At 54.0% G+C, this 21,667-nt stretch overlaps 2 protein-coding genes across 2 annotated transcripts in view; one reads left to right on the forward strand and one right to left on the reverse strand.

Moving 5' to 3' along the window:
- The window catches only part of ZNF691 (zinc finger protein 691), an 80,372-nt gene extending 60,141 nt beyond the window's left edge, over nt 1–20,231 (forward strand). Inside the window, exon 5 of the transcript XR_014293603.1 lies at nt 17,701–20,231. The gene's annotated coding sequence lies outside the window, so the exon portion shown is untranslated. The remainder of the gene's footprint in view (nt 1–17,700) is intronic.
- SLC2A1 (solute carrier family 2 member 1) overlaps nt 1–21,667 on the reverse strand; it is a 29,531-nt gene that overhangs the window by 4,343 nt on the left and 3,521 nt on the right. Inside the window, exons 2-4 of the mRNA XM_082616394.1 lie at nt 13,148–13,243; nt 887–1,047; nt 492–732 (exon numbers count right to left, since the gene is read on the reverse strand). Coding sequence (XP_082472520.1) covers nt 492–732; nt 887–1,047; nt 13,148–13,243 — 498 coding nt within the window. The remainder of the gene's footprint in view (nt 1–491; nt 733–886; nt 1,048–13,147; nt 13,244–21,667) is intronic.

Below are 21,667 nucleotides of genomic sequence, written 5' to 3' on the forward strand. Positions count from 1 at the left end.
CTCAGTTTCCTCATCTGTGACAAGGGGGAAGTAGGACCTACCTCACGGCATTAGTGGGGGATAAGATGGCCGGGCCACAGACGTGTGTGGCAGGGGGATGGGGGCTGCTACTTTGCCACAGGACGATTTAGGGATGGGGCAGGGAGAGCCTTGAGAGAGGGGAGTGCATATATATATATATACAGGCGTCAAGGCGTGGAGGTAGGTGTGAGGGAGCCGGCGTGTTGAGGAACCAGTGGGCTGCCCTGTGGTTGGATCCCCACGGTGAGAAGAAAGGACGCAAGGCTGAGTGGGCTGGGATGAGAAGGGTCAAGGCATCTGGACTTGCTCTCCCACCGGGGGCCCCCGGGAGAATGGTGAGCAGTGTTGTGCTCGGGGCCTGCGCCTAGGATGTGTCTACGAGGCTGCCCTTTGCAGGGCTGTGGAAGGCCAGGTGAGGAGTTGAATCTGGACACACACCTGAGGCACTGGAGCCATGGGTGGGGGCTTACCTGGGCGATGAGGATGCCGACGACGATGCCCAGCTGGTGCAGGGTACCCAGGGCCCCGCGAAGGTCTGTGGGGGACACCTCCCCCACGTACATGGGCACAAAGCCAGTGGTCAGGCCGCAGTATACACCAATGACGAAGCGACCCAGGATCAGCATCTCAAAGGACTTGCCCAGTTTTGAGAAGCCCATGAGCACAGCAGACACGAAGGTCAGCAGGTTCACCATCAGCATTGAATTCCGCCTGGGGGGCAGGACGGGGAGGAGGTCACAGGTCAGGCAGGTCCCTGGACACCCCTGGAGGCCCCAGGGGCTGGGTCATAGGTAGACCCTAGGACAGCCAGGGAAGGCCCCCCACCTCCCACTCCCTGGGCAGGGCCAGGACCCCTTCTGCTCACCGGCCAAAACGGTTAACGAAAAGGCCCACAGAGAAGGAGCCAATCATGCCCCCCACGGAGAAGATGGCCACAGAGAGGGACCAGAGCGTGGTCAGTGTGGCGGCCGAGATGCGCTCCCCATAGCGGTGGATCCACGTCTGGTTGTAGAACTCCTCAATCACCTGCAGGAGCAGAAGCAGCCTGGTGGGCGAGGCCAGGACCCAGTCATCCTTCTCCCTTGCACTCCCCGCCTCAAAGAGGACCATTTTGTCACGGGATGCTAGAGGGGGCCCAGGGGCCCAGCACCAGGCCCAGCCCCAAACTCGCTGCTTTCTTACGCCGGGTGCCGCCCCTCTTGTGGGCCTCAGCCACCCACACCACCGAGGGAGAGTGGTGCCGGCTCTCATACCTCCCCCAGGGGTGGTTTCCAGTGCCCTGTAGTTTCACGCGCTCAACAGGACTTTCTGGGGATGATGGCAAGTGAACAGTGGTGGAAGTTCAGGCATAGCAGAGAGAGGCTCAGAGACAGAGTGCTTCTTCCCGCATGCCCCTCCCCAATCCCCCTTGCTGGGGAGGAAATACAGCTGGACAGAGGCCCTTCGAGGAAGGGAAGGGCAGGCTCACTTTGCACGCAGGCCTGGTGTGAGCAACTTGCACACAAATGCTTGTGAGACCCACGCCGCCACTTCCTATCCCCCAGGCCCAGCCCCTCCTGGCTGGCCTGGGAGTTCCCCTCTGAAGGACCCATGGCCTCGTCCCCTCTCCCAGATGCCCAGTTGGGCGGTACAGGGAAAGCTACAGACAAGGAAGCAGTTCCAGGAACTGGAGACACCTGTCCTAGAACAGGCCTCCCGCTAGCCCTGCCCCCACCAAAGGGAGGGCCCGGCTGGCCCAGGCCCAGGAATGTGGCAGGCGGGCAGCACTGGTTCTGTTTGCTCACACTCACCCCTCCTCTCAGGCGACACAGATACATGCCCAGTGCCTCGGGACAAGCCAGACCCACCCAGCCACATGCGCAGCCACAGGCCCACCATACCCAGAAACAGCCTCCTGTGTACACATGCCATCACACACACACGTACTCGCGCTCACGTAATCTGAATAGTCCCGACTTCAGCCAGTCACGAACCTGCATGCCCCTCTTCCCCTCCCCACTTGCAGCTCAAACTCAACTCCATGCGAGCCCAACCTATCTGGCACCCCTCCCCACTGCAAGTTTGTGTGCACCAGGCAATATGCAGCCTCTCATACAGTACGATCTCCACTGGCACAGCTCTTGGCCCTCCGTAACCCTCCCAAGCTCCAGGGGTCTGGCAGAAGAGGAGGCTGTGGGTAGCCACAACTGCCAAAGGGGGAGCCAAGGCCCGCAGTCCCAGGAATGCCCACTGAGTTATCTACTTGTCTGTCCCAGGGAAGCTGGACAGCTCAGGGGTGAGGAACCTGGACGCAACCAAGTTCAGACCCAGCTCTACCACTCATCTCCAGTGTGACCGAGGGCAAATGATTTCATCTCGAATGACATTAGCAAGATCCACTTCATAGTGTTGCGGGGAGTTAATGAAACACCGCAGTGCTCACACGGTGCTTGGTACCACCACTGAGCTGAGGGACCCCACCACGCTCCGGTACTGACCCAAGGGCAGTGCAGGTCACTGACAAAGGCTAACAGAGCCTGCGTGCCATAATTCAAAGTCAAGGCTCCTGCCAGACATCAGTCCCACCTCCCCACCTCCCAGCATCTCTACCTTTGCCCTATGCACCCTTTCCCCCACTTCCACGGTTACTCCTCCTGGAGGGCCCACCTGCCTTCCCACGCAGAAACCTTCTGAGATCCGGCTCAGAGGGTCCCAAGAGTCTGTCCTCCCTGAGGGCAGGGACCCCAGTGGATTCACCCCAGGGCCTGTCCCAGAGCTGGTGCAGGGGCGCCTAGCAAGTGGATGGAGGAGCAATGAAAGGGCCTTAGGCTTCCCTCCTAGCAGCCCTTGCTTCTGCCAGGGTCAGAGAAGGCAGGTTTCAACAAAACAAACACAAAGTGCTTGTGTTCTTCAAGGGACAAAACCAACCCCAGAGGAGGACTGGTTGGGAACAGTGATGCTCCACTTATCAGGCTCTGCAGAGAGCAAGCTGTCCTGGATAAGGGACCTGCCCAGATAGATGGCCCTCACCCCTTGGAGGGCCCATCATCTGGCTGGAAATCTTTCTCCCTCCTGTCCCTCACACTCTGCCGCCCTGAGCAACCAGACCTACAAGCAGGCTCCGGGGCACTGATGTCCTTGGGGCTCTCTACAGGGGCAAGGAGAGGTGTTTGCCCCAGATGACACTTAATTTTTGCGTGCTGTAGTTCTCAGGCTCACCCCCTGACCCCTGTGTTTCAGATGCTTGTCTCACAGAACTCTCCACATCTCGTTTTAAAATTTGCCAAGTCGGCTAATGGAACTTGTCTGAATTGTATGCAGAGCCAATACGTGTAGTATTTAGGCAGTAAGTGCTTACTACCTAAATGGGTTTAAGGGTGTGAAGCTGAGGTCTTTAACCCTCTCCTTGGGATCTGGCTGGAGATGTTGAGGAACCCTGTGTAAGTGAGGTGTTACCAGAGCCTCCCCAGTTAAGTCTCCTGCATGTGGTAACAAGTCAGAGGGGCCAAACCCTGGCCACGGCTAGCTCCTTGATGGCTCCTGAGCCCCTTGCTGCTTAGACCACTTTATGGGGTTGAGGGACGGTGAGCAGCCAGCATTGTCCACCTTGGCCCCAGGCTCATCCTCTTCACCCTCCAGCAGCACTTCTTGGCCAAGCCGAGGTTGCCCACTGGGTTCCTGCCTCTTGATCTGGTGCTTGAGAGTTGTGGGCAGAAGCTAAGTGTGGTTTTCCTTTCCTGCGGGCGGTGTGTGGGCTCTTTGTCCTCTCCCCTCGGGTCCATGCCCTGTGTGGGGGGTGAAGCTGGCCCTTGGCCCAGGAAAGGCGGTGGGTCCCTGGAGAACAGGAGAACCCTGCGTGGGGAGAAGTTCTGGGGTCACCTCTTGCACCCAGCCGCTGCCTTGAGCATCATCCAGCAGTGGCTGCGCGCCCGTCATGGAAGAAGAGCCTCCCTACTGCTCTCCTCCCTTAACAGGATCCCACAGGCCCGGTCTCCGCAGCGAGCTTCCCGGCGGCCTCCTCAGCCCCGGCTCACGTCTGAGGCGAGGCCTCACACATGCTGCTTCTGAATGCTCTTTCCTCACACTCTGGTTACAAGCCTGGGAGCTACCCTTGATCCTGCCCCTGCCCCACATGCAGTCACTCACCAGGTCCTGTCCATAAAATTCTACCTCCTAATTGGTCCTCCTCTCTACTCACGCAGCACCTGCCCTGGCTCTCACCTGGATTCTGCTCCTGACTCCTCCCATCCACCGAAGCCAGATTCCGATTCCCATTATTCCCTGACTTGGCAGTCAAGCCCTGGACATTAAGTGGACCAGGCTCAGCCCTCCGTTTGTCTCTGTTCCCTTCCCAGCCCATTCCCAACCCCTCTCCCTGCCAAGGGTCGGTGTGAGTGCACGCGTGCTGGGGAGAAAGGGCAGGCCCTGGTCAGCCATGGCATCAGCCTGTTGGAAGTCGAGGGGCTATTAGAGCTCTTTGTCCAAGCATCCCCTCATTGAACCTAGAGGGCAGAGGCTCACTTGGCGACACTGTAGGGGCCAGCATGGAGAAGCAGGATGGCCCTGGGCAGCTGCCATCCCTTGGACTGAATGGTTTCCAGTAAAGAGCTATTCCTCATCCCAGCAGTTCTCCTGGGGGTGAGGGTGGGGAGAGGCTTGTGTCGTGTCTGTCCTCCCCCCTCCCTTCCCTGCCTGGGTAACTGTGGCTGAAGGACCACACGTCTGCCTGTCTAGAGCGGAAGTTCTGACTTCCTCTGTGTCAGGGCAGCGTCTGTAGTGAGGCTGTGGGTGTGAGGCGGAGCCCACTGCCTGGCACATGGAGTAAGCTGTTCCTTGTGTCACTGTTCTCTCAAGGAGAGAAGCCATCTTCTTGAGAGGAACATTAAAGACAGAGTTCCATTTTTAAATTACTGCAAGACAAAGCATTAACCTAGGAATTTATAGTACAAGAAAGAACCTGAAGGAACTAGAGGCTTGCCTTGGGCAGTAAAGCTCGATCTTCAGACCTTGCTGGCTGCCCCAGGCCGAGGGACCCAGCAGGTCTGCAGAGCCCCAGGGCACAGACTTCAGCTCAAGGGAAAGAAGAGCTTTCTAGGCTTCAGAGGATGAGATTACCCATGTTACAGATAGTGAGTCCCCTGTCAGCAGGGAGCATACAAGTCAAAGTTTGGATCAGGGATTGATATAAACAATTTATTTAAAAGGCTAGATAGAAAATATTAGAGTCTGCTGACGACATATGGCCTCTGTTGCTTATTTTTCTTCCCTTCCCTCCCTCCCCCCCCAACCTTTTAAACACGTAAAACCCATTCTTGGCTCATAGGCCATACAAAAACAGGCTGCTAGCTGGATTTGGTCCCCCTGCCAAGCCGTGTTCTAGAATTCCAGACCACTGCCAAGAGAAGGGGTATATGTTTTGGAATTTCTGGCTGCTCTCCACGTCTTCCCTGGAGAGGCCTGGTCTCGTTGATCAGCGGTCCCCAACCTTTTTGGCACCAGGGGCAGGTTTCATGGAAGACAGTTTTTCCACGGACGGGGGTGGCGGTGGGCGTGATTCAGGCGGTAACGCGTGCGGTGGGGAGCGGCTGACCCGCCCGCCCGCCGCTCACCTCCTGCTGTGCGGCCCGGTACCTGTCCCTGGCCCGGGGGTTGGGGCCCCCTGTTCTAGATCCTGAGAGGGAATCAGCTCTCTCTCAACCCTTTCTTCTCTCTCTTAGATATACTGTGGGGATGAAGGGGTTAAACAGCCGCCCAAGCTTTGAGATCCAGTCGGGAGGAAGAAAGGGCCAGCTTGTCCAGTTCAGCCCCTCAGCCTGGCTTTGACCCCTATTTCCTGTTCCCTACATACCCCTCCCCCACAGCTGGGGCTGCCCCCGCCCCTCAGCCCAGGTGGTATGTCTCCATAGCAACTCAGCCACGCCCCAGGGTCAGCTGGGAGTTCCGGAGACAGATGATACAGGTGGGGCTGGACAGATAACTTCTGGGTTCCTCAGGGCCTCTCCCTGGGGCCTGGTGAAGAGGCCCAGGCAGCCAGATGGAGCTAGAAGCTGGGCCCCAACCCCAGAGCAGATGATCGGACCACCCTGGCTGCTTTGGCTGCTTTTCTGGAAGAGCCTTGATAGGGCTTCTCTCCAAGCCTTTGCTCTGACCTCCTCACTAGTCCCTGGCCTCTGGGGTCTCCCCTGCAAACAGAAGGATCTTCATTTCCCCTGCTCACAGCTTTTCTTGTCTCCCCACCACCCTCAGGATGAAGTGTCTCTTCCCACCCGACATGGCAACGCCCCCACGCTGCCTGGGCACCCCCCACCTCTGCACCTTTGCTTTGCTGCTGCTTCGCCTTCTGCCTGGTGAGCTGTTGGTCACTTTCCAGAGAATGCGCCATTCCTCCTCTGGAGAGCCTTCATAACCTCTTCATTACTGCAGTGGTTCCCAAACGGGCAATTTGCTCCCCCCACAATGTCTGGAGACATTTTTGGTTGTTACACTGGCAGTGGTAGAGGCCAGGGATGCTGCTAAACATCCTACAATGCATGGGACAGCCTCCGTAATGCCAAAGAACCATCTGGCCACAAATGTCTATGGTGTTGAAAAAAACCCTCCTCTATGGGCCAGGTACCCTCTCCCTCCCCCTTGTCTGCTTACACCAGCCTGTCCATGTTTCCATCACTGCCCCAGACAGCTAACTATGAGGCACTGTGTGCTCCCTCTAGACTAAACTCCAACAGAGGGACAGTCTGGTTCATCTGGGTCCCAGCACAGGGCTGGAGGTAGAAAGCATTGTCACTAATTGATAAGCAGGCCATGAACCGGAGGGGCTTAAGAGATGACGGAGCTGTGGCAGGGTGTCGTGGTGTAAGAGGCTGTGCAACTGTGTGTGGGAAACTGGGATGTCTGTGCGTGACTCAGCTTGAAGTAAGAGCAGGAGAGAGCAGCAGGGTAGCAGTTGTTGGCATGTAAAAGGGGGTTTCGGTGCCTGTAAGTGTAACTGCCATTTCTTCTGTGGTGGTCAAGGACACAGGCTGGAGCCAGACTCCCTGGATTTAAATCCCAGCTCTGCCACTTACTAGCTGTGTGTCCTTGGTTTAATTGCTTAACATCTCTGTGCCCTAGTTTCTTATAAAACAGGGATTATAGTGTCTCCCTAGTGGGGTTATATTATATGGGACAATTGAATTATTGTTTCTAATGCATTTGGAACAATGCCTGGCACGTGACAAGTGAGCTGTAAGCTGTGAGAGTCCGTATAAGCGGAGATGGGCGAAGGGGAGAGGGGGCCCAGAGCTCTTTGGATCTAGGCAGAGATAAGGAGAGGCTGCCTGGAGCCTGGGCTGGGAAGCCCGTCTTGCCTCCAGTACTTTCACTCACCAAGCAGGTCGTCCTGGGCAGACCTTGCCTGCTCTCTAGACCAAGTTCTTCCATTGGCAAACAAGGAACGTTGAGCCTGCGGACTGTCAGGCCCCTTCCAGCCCAAGTGGTCTGGTTTCTGAGGATGCCTCAGACATGCCTGACACTGTCCCTTGGCCAGGAACTCATGGTTCCTCAATGGCCTTTAGTCACCTCTGTTGGCAGCTCAGCCATTTGGGGAGGGGAGAGGTAGTTCTCTCCACTCAGTATGATGGTCAGGATGCCCTTGCTCATTTATCTGCTCTCTGTGTGGCTGGGCTCCCCTCCTCCCCTGCAGAGGCCGGAGGCCTGGCAGGGATGTCGTCATCAGGCATGAGGCCTGGCGTCCATCTGTAACTCAGCCTCTCACTCTCCAGGTGACCTCTCTCAGCCTCGGTGCCTCCTTTATGAGGGGAAGATAACCCCGGCCCCACCCACCTTGTGGGGCTGCTGTGAGGAGGTTACTTATTAGGAAGTGCTTTGTAAACATTTAAGATAATGTTATGATTAATTAACCACTTCCAAGAGGAAGCCCTTTGGGGCCTGTTTTATGGAGGAGACCAAGGTTCTGGTAATTAACAGCAGTACTGGCACCCTCACCTCTAGTGGGGCAAGGTCTCCATTAGCAAGTAGGCCAACCTGGCCAGCACAGTGCAGTTTCCTAAGGGAAGTAAGTGCCTCTAGACAGACAAGGGGGGGTTGGCCTGCTCAGCGCGGGCCGTTAGCAATTCCCCATCAGTGGAACACTTCATGCCACCGCATCTCTGCACAAGCCGTTCCTATTGCCTGGGATACCCGCCCCTCCTTCCCTCTGGGGCCCGATTTGCCCTCAAGGTCTAGCACAGCTGCTAACTCCTTCACGAAGCCCTTTCTGTCTCTCCCATCAGCCCTACCCCCAGCATTAGTCATTCCTTTCTCTTCGTTCCCATAGCACCGAGAAGCCCTCCGTTAGTCATGTACCAAAATGTTCAATTCAGCTCTATTTACAATAGCCAGGAGATGGAAACAACCTAAGTGTCCATCATCGGATGAATAGATAAAAAAGATGTGGCACGTATATACAATGGAATATTACTCAGCCATAAAAGGAAACGAAATTGAGTTATTTTTAGTGAGGTGGATGGACCTAAAGTCTGTCATACAGAGTGAAGTAAGTCAGAAAGAGAAAGACAAATACCGTATGCTAACACATATATACGGAATCTAAGAAAAAAAATGTCATGAAGAAACTAGGGGTAAGACAGGAATAAAGACACAGACCTACTAGAGAATCGACTTGAGGATATGGGGAGGGGGAAGGGTAAGCTAGGACAAAGTGAGAGAGTGGCATGGACATATATACACTACCAAATGTAAAATAAATAGCTAGTGGGAAACAGCCGCATAACACAGGGAGATCAGCTCGGTGCTTTGTGACCTCCTAGAGGGGTGGGATAGGGAGGGTGGGAGGGAGACGCAAGAGGGAAGAGATATGGGGATATATGTATATGTATAGCTGATTCACTTTGTTATAAAGCAGAAACTAACACACCATCGTAAAGCAATTATACTCCAATAAAGATGTAAAAAAATAATAATAATACTACGGCTTTTCCCAAGGGGTCTCCCCTCCCCACCCCGCCCCTGCACTCTGGATGGTTGAATCTTTGGAGGGCAGGGACAGGGCCCGGCTCTGACCATGTGTCAGGCAGCTCCCTGAGTGCCAGGGTGAGCCTGCTGTGTTCTCGGCTCTCTCTCTCCCCCCCATCTAGGGCAGTGCCTGGCATAGTCCACGTTGAGTGACGGTGTTGGCACAATCACTGGGCTGTCCCAGGACAATGGCTTGTGTTTCCCGAGGCACGGCCGTCGGCTCTGAGCCCCGCTTTCATCTCTTCCTCTAGTGTTGTCCTCTCCCCTCTTCACATGTTAAGTTTATCACGTTTGCTCCCGGTTGGGAAAACTACGGCCAGGCTTATGAGAAGTGTCTGTAAAGTACAAGAGTAAACAGGCGGAGGAGTGCCTGAGGACACACCCTGGAAACGCCACGCAGGTCTCTCGCCTAGGTCCTCAGAGGCCGGCTGCCCAAGTGACCTTTGGACAGGTGCTCGGAAATGCTCCTATAAATGTTTACCGCTGGGCCCTCTGTGCTGCCCGGACCCCCTGCCCACTGCCCCGCCCATCTTCCGCTGTAATTCTCACCTTTCGCCTGTTTCTGATTAGATGGGAAGTCCCAAGAATTCGAGAACATCACTCTGGGTTTGTCCACGTCTGCACCCTTGGAAGTGTCTTAGTCCCTTCCGGCCAAATGCAACCCCTTTGCCTCTGCTCCACCACCACCGGCCTCCTGAAGGACCACCCCCCTCCTTATCTTCACCCTCTCCTCCTCTGCTGATTCCTTACAAGCCGTTTAAAAATGAAGTCTTTGCGGGACTTCCCTGGTGGCGTAGTGGTTAAGAGTCCGGCTGCCGATGCAGGGGACACGGGTTCAAGCCCTGGTCAGGGAAGATCCCACATGCCGCGGAGCAAATAAGCCCGTGCGCCACAACTACTGAGCCCGCGCACCTAGAGCTTCTGCTCCGCAGCAGGAGAGGCCACCGCAATGGGAAGCCCACGCACCGCAATGAAGAGTGGCCCCCACTTGCCGCAACTAGAGAAAGCCCACGCGCAGCACTGAAGGCCCAACGCAGCCAAAAATGAAAATAAATAAATAAATAAATTTATTTAAAAAAAAAAAAAAAAAAATGAAGTCTTTGGGCTTCCCTGGTGGCGCAGTGGTTGAGAGTCTGCCTGCCGATGCAGGGGACACGGGTTCGTGCCCCGGTCCGGGAAGATCCCACGTGCCATGAAGTGGCTGGGCCCGTGAGCCATGGCTGCTGAGCCTGTGCTCCGCAACGGGAGAGGCCACAACAGTGAGAGGCCCGCGTACCGCAAAAAAAAAAAAAAAAAGAAGTCTTCGTATTAAAAAAAACCTGAGCCAGACAACCCCTCTGGCGACCACCCTTCTTTCTTCCTTTTCTACTGAGTCCCTTGGAAGGGCTGTCTCTGCTCTTCCCCCATCTCCCTTCTCTACCCACAGGACTCCACTTGGACAGCCTTTGCCACGGCAGGGTCACTGGAGGGTCTTTTGCCTTGGGCAATATGGAGCTGATCTGCCCAGGTCAGCCTCCGGAGCACCGGATAGCATCCCTTCACTCCGTCCACATCCGAGTGCCTGTTCCTATGGACGGGCACTGCTCTAGGGACGAAGGACATGGCCATGGACGCTCATCCTCAGGTGCTTCCATCCTTCCTCTGGCTCAGAAGGGTCTCGTCTCCTGGCGTAGAGGTACCAGCTCTCCTCCTCCTTCCCAGGATCTTCCGTCAGTGGGTGTGCTCTCCAGGGCTTGACCCTTACTTCTCTTTTTACTCTGCAGTCCCTCTGGGAGATCCTTCTCTATCACTATGGATACTGGTGACCAACCTATCGGTCTTCTCCCACTGACTACCCTCCAAAGAAACAGACCCCCGTGTCCAAGTGCTTGTCCGCTGTGTCACCAAACCTCAGTTCCTGCATATCCCACGGCACCTCCCTGCTCTGCCCCCAGACCCACATCGCCCAAGCCAGAAACCTAGAAGCCAGTTTTAAACCCCACTCTCTCATCCTCAGGCTGAACTGATGACCAGCTCCTGCCCATTCTTCCTACTCGGTGTTGGTTTTTCTACCCCTATTACAACAACAGCCTTCTCACGATTTCCCTGTCTCTAGTTTCACATTCTGAGACCCATCCCACTGCACCAGACGCCTGAATCATTTTCCTAAAATGCAAATCTGATCCTGTCTATCCTCTTCAGTGGACTTCTGAAGTCCACACTCCCCAGCTCGGCCTACGCATTGGTGCCCACGTGCCCATTCTCGCTGTGCCAGTGGCTGAAGATTCTGCAGATGAAACTACCGACCACAAGAGCCCTTTGTGGGCAGCTCCTGGCTTACCTTGTCGCCCTCCCATCCTTCTCCCTCCTCCCATTTACCCTAGTGACACACAGACTTTCTTTCCTCTGGGCATTTTATCCCCACCTGTGGGCCCCTGCTTACCACAACCCTGTTCGGTTTCTGGAAAACACCTCTATCCTGTTCTTAGAGTCCTAGTTCTGTCACTGTGCATAACTCACTATGTGATCACAGTCAAGTGATCACCCCTGACTGTGATCACATAATCCAGTGCTTCTCATCTTTTGACTGCACATTAGAATCAATTGGGGAGCTTTAAAAATTAGATGCCCAGACAGCATCCCAGACCAATGATGTCAGATTCTGTAAGTGTCAGGGGACACTTACTGATGTGCAATCAAGTGGAGAACTCAACTTCTCTCTAAGACTGTACACACTTTGCATCTGTAAGGATTCCCAAAGGGAGCCAGCTCCGAGGCACACAGCTTGGCAAGATCTGCTCAGAGCACTTAGCAAAAGCAGGGCTGGGAACTGTTTCAAGCATGGGCCCACGGTTGCCATTTCCCGCAAGCTTGGAAAAACCCCATCACGTCCGCTGCAGCTGAGCATGACTCAGCAGGCCTGGCCGCTCTGGGGACCTGCTCCCCAGCATCGGGCGTGGCCCCCATGGCCACCCTCCGCCTATTTGGAGGAGGCCCAGCTCCCCCAAACAGGCCCCAATCCTCGGGAAGCAGCCACACTCACTTCCTGGCCTCACCTGTCTGGACCATGAATGTGGCCTTGACAGGATGGTCCACTCTCATTTTGTCCTGCCCAGGAAGGTACAGACTTTTAAGCTGACCAGGTGGCTGGTCCAGAAGACAGCCTGAGGTTGTGTAAACAACAGAGTTTGGCTTCTGACTCCACCATCCCCTAGCTATGTGACCTTGAGCCCATTGGTCATTTCACCTGCCCTGGGCCTCGGTTTTCCGGTGTATAAAATGGAAATCACCGCCCGACCTTATGAATGTACACAACAGGCCTGGCGCAGAGAAGGAACTCGTTACAGTCTCCTTTCCCGCCCCCGTCCTCTGCTCTCTTCCCCAGAGCAGTGGGCTGGCTACGCTGGAGGCCCTCACTGGGGCGCCTCCCAGTCCTGACACTCCGGTGAGCACGTGAGGACAGATCTGGGTTGTGCTGTGGGGAGAAGGGAATAAGCGCACACTTGCACCCCTCCAGTTCCCTAGGGCAAGACGCCGTTTTTGCTTTGCCTGGCCCGGGTCCTCCAGGGAGGTAGACAGTTTCAGCCTAGAACGGGCTCCCTTACAAGGGAGTGTGCTGCGTGTGGATGGGTGAGAGCACGGGCTCGGGGACCACCTGGTAGGGAGGGCGCCAAGGCAGACTGGTGTCGTATACCAGCTCCATCCCTGACTAGCTGGTCATGCTGGGCAGGTTCTGGCCATTGCCCGCACCTACAGGGTAGGAGTGGGCACGGCTGCCTGCCTGCCTTAGGGCTCGGTGTGAGCAGGTGAGAAAAGCACCATGGAAGCCCTCTGTAGCCCCAGAGGGCTGCACGAATGCAGCACCACTACACCGAACACAGCTTCAATTTTTACAAATGTCTGTGTCGGGTGGGAGGTTGGTCAAGATGACTTATAAAGATCCCGTGGATCTGTGGGCCCCAAGATTCCAAGGCCAAAGCTAAGAGTCTCTAACCCGTTCAGGGCCAGAATATTGGCTGGTAAGGCAGATGGTGAGTTGATGTAAATGACTCCAACGTCCAAGAGGCAGGGTGAGCGTGCGTGTGTGTGTGATGGGGGCAGGGGTGCACAGCAGAGCCCTCTGGTCTCGAGAAGCCTAGGATGGCACAGCACTCACCTTCTGGGGGGCATTGATGACTCCAGTGTTGTAGCCAAACTGCAGGGAGCCGAGCACTGCCCCTCCCACAGCCAGCATGAGGCGGCCCGTCAGCTTCTGCGGAGAGAAAACCCCACACTGTTAGAGGCACGTCAGGCCCAGGTTACTAGAGGGCAGGGCCTGGGCTGGCAGGTTCCCTTGTTCAGATAGCTTGCCTGACTCCTGGCACCACACCAGCCCTTCTCTGAAGAAACCTGGCCACTTCCCAACCTCAGGTGCCCAAACCAGCCCTGCCAACTTCTAGACACTGGGCTGGCCAGACTCATTCCTGGGGAGAGAGGGTAATTAGGGTCTTCCCCCTCTCTGTAGCCAGGGCTTGGCATTCTCCAGGGTCTCATTCCCCTGTTGAAGCCATGCCTGGGCTTGAGGTGGCTCCAGACTCTCTGGCTGGGAGGCCCAGGAACCAAGGCAAGGGGGACCCAATTACGTGGGAGGAGTGGCATGGATGGGCGAAGTGCCCTGGATTTGGAGCCCAAGATGCTGGCTTCTAATTCCAGCCCACCTGCCTCCTTGCTCTGTGAATTCCAGCAGGTGAGTCCCCTTCCCCACTCCTCCTGGACCGTCTGTTTGCTTGTCTGCAAACCCTCGCCTCCATTCACAGGGCAGATACTGAGGCAGAGACAAGTTCCAGCTTACTCAGGGGTCTGCAGAGAGCCAGGCTGAAGCTCGGGGCAACCATCCCCAGACCACGAGCTTCCCAGGGTTGTTGGGACACAGATGACATACCAGCCAGGAATGTGCTTTGGAAAAGTACATGACACAAGGCGAGTAAGAGTGCTGGGTCAAGGTGTTTCCAATGGGCAAAGGGCTGGGGGAGAAAAAGGGCAGTGGGATTCTGTCACCTGGAAGCCAAGGGCCGGAGGCGGCAGGCAGGGAGGAGGCCAGCAGGCAGGAGGGCCCGGGGAGAGCAAGGTGCCCTGCTAGGGAGAGGACTTTCGTTTGCTTTTAAAATGAAGAAGCCAAGATGTATGACAGTTAAGGCAGGCCCTTAACTGACCGAAAGAACGGGGCCCGGGGGGAGGGATGCCAAAGAAATGACGGGCGGGCATTCACCAGGTGCACCACACGGGGCTGGGCACTGGAGGAGAGGGGTGGAGGCACAGATCCTGAGCCGCACCTACCTGTGGAGGGGAGAACCTCAGCTTGGCGATGGCCTTGGTCTCCCCCGACCCCGGAACCCAGAAGCAGCCCTGACTTCAAGATCCTCACAGATAGCGCTGGGCTTAGCTGTTAATCAGACACATTCCTAGTATGGTCTTTTCATTCTCTAGAAGCCGTCAGGCCAACGATTGCGAAAGCTAAGGTTCTCACGTCAGAGGCTAAGAGGAAGTTTTCAGCCAGCAGGAGTTCAGAGCCCATTCCTTGTCAAGGGAGAGCTGGATCCTTCCTTCCCACAGGCTCCTTCCTGGCCAAACTCTGGACATTCATCCTAGACGCTGGGGCTTTCCTCCCAGCGGGCTGCACTCCCTGTAAATCCTGTCTGTCACGGCCCACCCTGCCCAGCACCCCTCAGAGCCTCCCTCTCAACTCCTTAGGGAGCCTTCAGACCCAAGGCTGTTGGTTCCGAGTGGGTGGTGAGCACCTGACAGGCCTCCTCTGGTGGACCCCGGCAAAGCCCAACTCCTTGGGTGACCACTGGGATTAAGTAAGAGGATGTCACAAGGACGGCATGACAGCGGCTGTTGAACCCCCATGTGGGGACTTTCTGCCTGGTGAGTCACATGTGTCACGGCTCAGGGTTGGCCTTGAGGTTGGCCATTGTCTGATACTAATGGTATACAAGGTATATATTTTTCTAGTACACACTCAAATAAATATAAAACTAGCAATGCAAACCTATGATTTGAAAAAATGTGGCATAGCTATATAATGGAGTACTTAACAAAGAAAGCTCTTTAGGTACTGATTTGGCATACTCCCCAAGTTATATTAAGTAAAAAGCAAATCTTCAGAACAGTGTGTTGTATGCTACCTTTTGTGTGGGGAAAAAAAAAAAAAAAGCTAGGATGGGGGAGAATATACACATCTACTTCCTTAAAAGAATGCACAAGAAAGGTAACAGTGTACCTTGGGGATCTGGGTGGCAGAGGCAGGGTAGAAGGGAGAATTTCCATTTTATATCCCTTTGTACGCTTTTGAATTTTGAACCACATGAATGTATCACCTATTCAAAATATTTTTTACAAGCCCTGTGGTTTCATATTATTTAGAACACAGCAATTTAAATAAAAATAGAAGTGAAAAATGATACATATGATATGCAGATCTGGTAAAAATCGTGCCCTTGCATGAATGCCCTCGCAGAAGGGGCTCTGCTGGGAGGCAGTACTATTACTACAGCCCTGTCTCCAGTCTGGCTCTGGTGTGCCAGGGGTCTCTGGGCCTCTGAAGTCAGTCTTGGGGCCCTGCTGAGCAGCTGTGCCTCTGAGAGTGGGGGCTGCTGGGAGCCAAGGACAAAGCCCTCTGCTGGACTTTGCCACTTGGCAGGTCAAGGTCAAACTCTGCTTTAGAAAACCTGCCTACCCACCGGCTGGGTTATATCCACATCCACCCAGGAAGGCTGCTGCATCAAGAACTACTAAAAGGCTCAGTGACTCGTGCCCCGGGCCCCGGGCCTGACATCAAGGAAGAGGCATCAGGTCCATTGGGAAGGGGAGGCTAGTGTGGTCTGAGCTTCAACCGGGGCACTGCGGGAGCCCTGCAGGGACAGACTTGTAATTTTGCCTGGGACAATCAATCAAAGGCGGGTTCCTGGGAGGTGACACTGGAGTTGGGCCGTGAAGGACATGCAGGGAGTCTGCCAAGTGGAGAAGCGGTGGCAAGACTGCATTCCAGGTAGACAGAACAGTACGTGCAGGGGGAAGAAGGGGGCGCTCTGCAAGGCCGGATCTAACGGGGTGCTCAGTGTAGCTGGATGCTAGATCCAGGGGAGGAGCATGGCCCCCGCTCCTGGGTAGGCAAGCAGCACCCACCACCTCTCGCCCCCACCGCCCCCACCGCCCCCAGCGTGCTCACAACAGGACTTGGAATCAGGAGACCCAGGCTGAAAGGCATCGAGCTGCTTCCCTCACCTTGGAGTTGGGATAAGTGGTAGCCCTGACTCTGGGTCTCAGTTTCTTCACATAAGAAATGGGGATAAGAGTGCCTTCCCTTAAGGCTTGCTGTCAAGCTCTGCATCATGGAGCCGGCAGGGTTCACTCGACAGGTGTTCGCTGAATCAAGGAGGAATGGGAAGTCCCCATGGCACCATCTGCCCCCACCAGTCCCCTGGCTGGAACTGAAAGGCGGTGATGAAGTCCATTGATTCAACATGTATATATTTAGGTGCCAAGCTGATGGACCCGTTGGTGATGCCTTAAAGAAGGGGTACGAGCCCCACAGCTCACGGCTTTCTGTGGAAGCCTTTTATAGGGGTGGAGGAGCAAGGGAGAGTCCAGAATCTGTGACCAGGGCCCCCTATCACCACCCCTGGGGATGGGGCTACCTCCTAGAACATCCCGTGCTGTTCCAGGCCTTTGCCCTTGCTGTGTGCTCTACAGTCTCCAGCTTCTGCTCCAGGCAGTTGGGAATACCCATCTGCTGTCCACCCACCACACTGGGAACTCCTTAAGAATGGTACCTAGGGTGCCCAGAGTAGGGTGCAGCGCTGAATATGTATACAAAGCAAACCTGTCACTTCTGAAATTAGCTTTTTGGGCAAAACTGGCTCTGCATGTATCTGTTCTCTGAGAACAGTGTTCATCCTAACAGATTTGAACTCGACCATGTAGCAAACCCCTGATGAGTACTGGAACATCAGCCCTGAGAGCTGGAAACAGCCTAAAAGTAACTCTCCAGTCCCCCACCCCAACCCACAGGGCTGTGGAGGAAAGACCTCTGACCCGAGTTCAAATCCTGATTCTCCTAGGGGTGCCCCAGGCCTCTCAGTTCAGCAAGTGCTTGGGCTCAGGGTCCTGCACGAGGAGGCTCTCATGCCCTCACCCCTCACCACCCCATCCCAATTCTGGGGGTCCTGAGGCCCACTTAGAGCTCTCCTTCTCCCAGGAAGCCACTGATGAAGTGTTGGCTTCAGAACCTCTCCTCCCACACACGGGGATGCCGGGTGGCCTAGCCAGGTCATGTAACTTGCCAAGCACCGTGCGTGGCCTTTCGACCTGCGTCCGTGGGCCGGGCCTTTCCCTGGCACGCACTCCAGCTCCTGGCTCTCCCAGTCAGTACTGGCTGAGGGAGGGCATGTGGCCACGCCATTCAGAGGTAGGTTACTCCCAATGGGAGGAGGGTCCTGGAGCAGGGATGAGCCAGATGTCACTCACATCCTTTCCTCCTCCCACAGCTCCTGAGTAGCCCTGGGTGCACTGGAGCATGGGACAAGGACCTTGTAACTGCATGGTCCCCAGTTCTAAGCAGGGTGGAGCAGGGGTTTATGGTATCCGTGACAGCTCCCTTTTTATTATTTATTAATTAATTTATTTTTTAATTTAATTTTCTAAGATTTCATTTGAACAAAATTCTAGGAGATGAAAAAAGAAGCCCAAGAAACTGCAGAATTGCTGTAATACCCTCATGAGATTGATGGGGAGCCTAAGGTCAGAGGGTAGGGGCCCAGGATACTCAGCAAACAAAAGCCAATTCTGGGACTTGAGTTCTTTGGATTCCTGGACAAGGCGTTTTACCCTCTGAACTCTTCCAGCCTGTCAGGTCTTTTCAAGAAGAAGAGTAATAACCATGTGAAGGCTGACCTTCAGGTGACCTCAGGCATTTACTCCTCTCAGCCATCTTCTTCAAGTCCTCCAGTGATGTCAGGACTTCTGCATGGCTGAGCCTCCCCTGCACCCCGCAGAGGCCCTGGAGGCAGAAGGTGCTCATCAGTCTTTAAAAGCAGAGAGGAGAGGGAGCTGCCGCTTTTATCAGCACCAGCAGCACCGGGCAGGCCCTAGGCAACGTGCCAGGGGCTGCATCCACATCCTGATTTAACCACCATCACCAGGCTCTGGGGGAAAGATGGCTCCCACTTCACGGATGAGAAAATGTGAGACTCAGAGTGGAAAAGGCAGATGATCAGGAGGCCTTCGGCTGCTGGAAGCTTCAAACTGAGGGGTCTCTGCTGCCAAACCCTTCCTGCTCATGTCCTCGCCTGCTTCATCCCCAAAGGAAGCAAGGTTTCTATCTGCTCCTTCCTTCCTATGTAGGTCAAATTCCATTCCAGCAACTCGCTGGGCCTTGCCCAGTTTGAGCCAGGACAGCCCAGGCCCAAGGCTCAGAAACCTCTTGGTTGCTTGGGTAGATTTTGCTCTAAGCCCAGGTTGGTCAACTGTGGTCTGTGGCCAAATCCAGCCTGCCAGCTAAGAATGGGTTTTACATTTTTTAAGTGGCTGGGAAAAAAAAAAAAAAAGACGACTAATATATTGTGATACATGAAAACTGTATTAAATTCAAATTTCAGGGGAGTTCCCTGGCAGTCCAGTGGTTAGGACTTAGTGCTTTCACTGCCGTGGGCCTGAGGTTCAATGCCTGCTTGGGGAACTAAGACCCCACAAGCCGTGTGGCTTGGCAAAAAAAAAAAAAAAATTCAAATTTGTTACCATTAATAACATTTGATTGGAACACAGCCATACTTGTTTGTGAAGACTATATTGTTTATGGGTGCCTTTGTGCTACAAATGCAGACCATATGGCCCACAGAGCTGATGATATTTACTTACAATTTAGCCCATTACAGAAAAAATTTGCCCATCTCTGCTTTAAGCCCCAGGTGCTCTGAATTGCCAAGTGCATACCCAACACACGAGCTGCACAGGACTTTTCAAAGCCTTCCAGGCAAAACCAAATCATCTTCCAAAAAGGTGTTAAATGCAAACAAATGACTCCCTGAGTCAGCACCCGGGCACCTGGAGAAGCTGACACCCCAGAGAGGTACCCATTCAGTGGAGAGGTGGGCACCAATTTGACTATGATAAGATTAATTTGATAAGACCATGGGAATATGTAAAGGTCCCCAACACTCTCAGCAGACAAGTTTAAGTACCCCACTTGCGTGACCTTGAAAAATCCTCTTCCCCTAAGACCTCCTGTTCTCCATAAGAGAGGTTTCCTACGAATAAGAAATTATATTACTAAGGAAAGACAATACCTGAGTGCATGTTCCCAACGCTATTCTAGTCAATGGGGATTCAGCAATAAACTCAACCGAATCCCTGCTTCATATGGAATTTGGTATTTTAGTTGGGGGCTGGCAGCAGGGGGTAGGGTGGAAGGGTAGAAAATAAATACCTAAAATACATCAGGTGGTGAGTGGTATGAAGAAAGAAAGTGATGAGGACAATCACTTAATTCTTAATCACGGTGGGACATTTTGTAATGGAATATTATGCACCTATTGGAAAGAATGCAACACATCTGTATGTACTTGATATGAAAAGAGTGCCAGGTAAAAAAGCAAAGTACTAAACAATGTATACAATGTACATTTTGTGTAAGGAAGGAAGAGACAATGAACTTGTATAGTGGCACTTCCTTATATTTGCAGAAACACTGCAAGTATTGGTAGGTGAACAGGATGGGCTGCACTGGACTGCACAGAACTATGTAGAAAGCGCGATCCAATTACAGTAAATTCCATTTATAGGCACACATATACACATGCACAAAAAGAGGTCTGTGAGGGTAAACACCAAACCATTACAACTGGGAGAAGATGTTTACTCTCTTACTTTGCATGCTTCTCTATAGTTGGCTCCATTACAGTACTTCTGTAATTAAAAAAAAAACCCTGCAACCTGACCTAGAGAGGTAGGTATAATCCCTGTTACAGTTGAGGGAATTAGCTCCAACAGGAGCTGTGGCTGGTCTGAGGTCAAATGGTAGAGCTGTTTCTGGTGGAGCCCTTTCCTCCTCACTCCCCAGTGCCAAAATAGTGGGGGTGAACTCTGGGCTAGGCGCTCTGGGCAGATGTCCTGTCCAGCAGAGGCCTCAGTAGCCAAAGGCTCGTTAAGTTGGGGTCTGGCGATAGCTCTCTCCCCTTCCAGGGTACCAAGGACCTGGGGAAGCAAAAGCCAGCAAGGTGGTGGTGCTGAAGTCTTAGAAAGGGTGAACACTGCCCTCATTCTGCACGAGTTCAAGGTCTGGGAGCCCTGCTCCGTTACTGCAAAACCCCAATGTTTATGCATTAGCTATTGAGCTACTCCCTCCCTGGCCTGGAGGCTGGATGGCAGAGCCTTAGGCTCCACTCCATGCCTCCCACGGAGGAGGCTGGTAACAACTGGAGGTTTGTTTTAGTGACCAGGCCTAGACACAGCCTCTCTGAGCCCATAGGTCCAACCAGGAGCCTTCTCAACCTCTACCATTCTGGGATGCAGGTTACCAAACTGAGTGGCTTTGTCACCTCTCTGCCCAGGAGTGAGGTGGGGGAGGGGGGAGGTTGCAGGTCCCAAGCCAACGCTGCACGGTCTCCCTTTGTCCCAGGCCTCCCCAGCTCTGCCAGCCAGGGTGGCAGGGGGAGAGAACTGGATGCCTGTACCCTTGCAGCTGGAGCAGAGCTCTAGGCCCTGACATCCTGTGACCAGGAGGCAATGGGGAAAGCTGAGCTCCTCGAAGTCACAAGCTGATTACAGGGGGATTGGGGGTTGACCCAGCTCCAGGCCAGGTAGGGTTGGTCCCGGAATGGCTCAGCATGGGACAGGGATCATCACGGAGATGTTTACGATGTCCGTACACCCAAACTGGACGTGCAAAGGGTCATTCCACTGAAAATAGCCACCACCCTGCTTGAGGGCACTGGGCAGTCTCGCCACAACTACCATGCGGAGTGAACCTCCATTTTACACGGAAGAAAAGCGAGGCTCTGAGGATGTCCACTTCCCCAAAGTCATAGTTTTATGAGGATGTGTTTTGTTTCCATTCACAGAAGGCTTTCAGTTGTCAAATTATATCTAATCCAGCTATTAGACTGCACCCAGAAAGAGGCTGGAAAGTCTGGGAACTCCTGCTCATTTGGAGTGAGTGGAAGGTGGCACATAGGACAGGGATGTGCAGAAAAAAACATGTTTTTTAAAAAAAATACTGAAGAACATCTCAAATTTTTTGTGACAGCCTTATCTTGGCTAAGCCTCTTTCCTTCTCTGGCCTCAGTTTCCTATTTGTCAAACAGAGGGCTGGGCCATGCACTGGAAGGTCCCTTCCTGCTGGGGACTTTCTTTTATCCTCTTATGCCATCCTAGAAAGGCTGGCAGGTGTTTTGTGGTGGGAGGCTAGTATGTGACCTTGGAAAAGTCATTTTCCATTGGGCTGTGATGTCATCATGACTTGTTATCACCCTCACAGGGGAGGCAGGGCAGCCACATCAGTTGACCCATCTCTGGGCCTGGCATTCTCACCCATGGGCTACTCTGCAAACCAGCTTCCTGACAAAACCCCTACTGGAGAACTAGCCAGCGGGAACTTTAATGATTTACCCGACCAAGCGATACAGCCCGGGCATCCTGG

This window comes from Mesoplodon mirus (genome assembly GCF_964341445.2).
Source record: "Mesoplodon mirus genome assembly, chromosome: 3".
Classification (NCBI taxonomy): Eukaryota; Metazoa; Chordata; class Mammalia; order Artiodactyla; family Ziphiidae; genus Mesoplodon; species Mesoplodon mirus.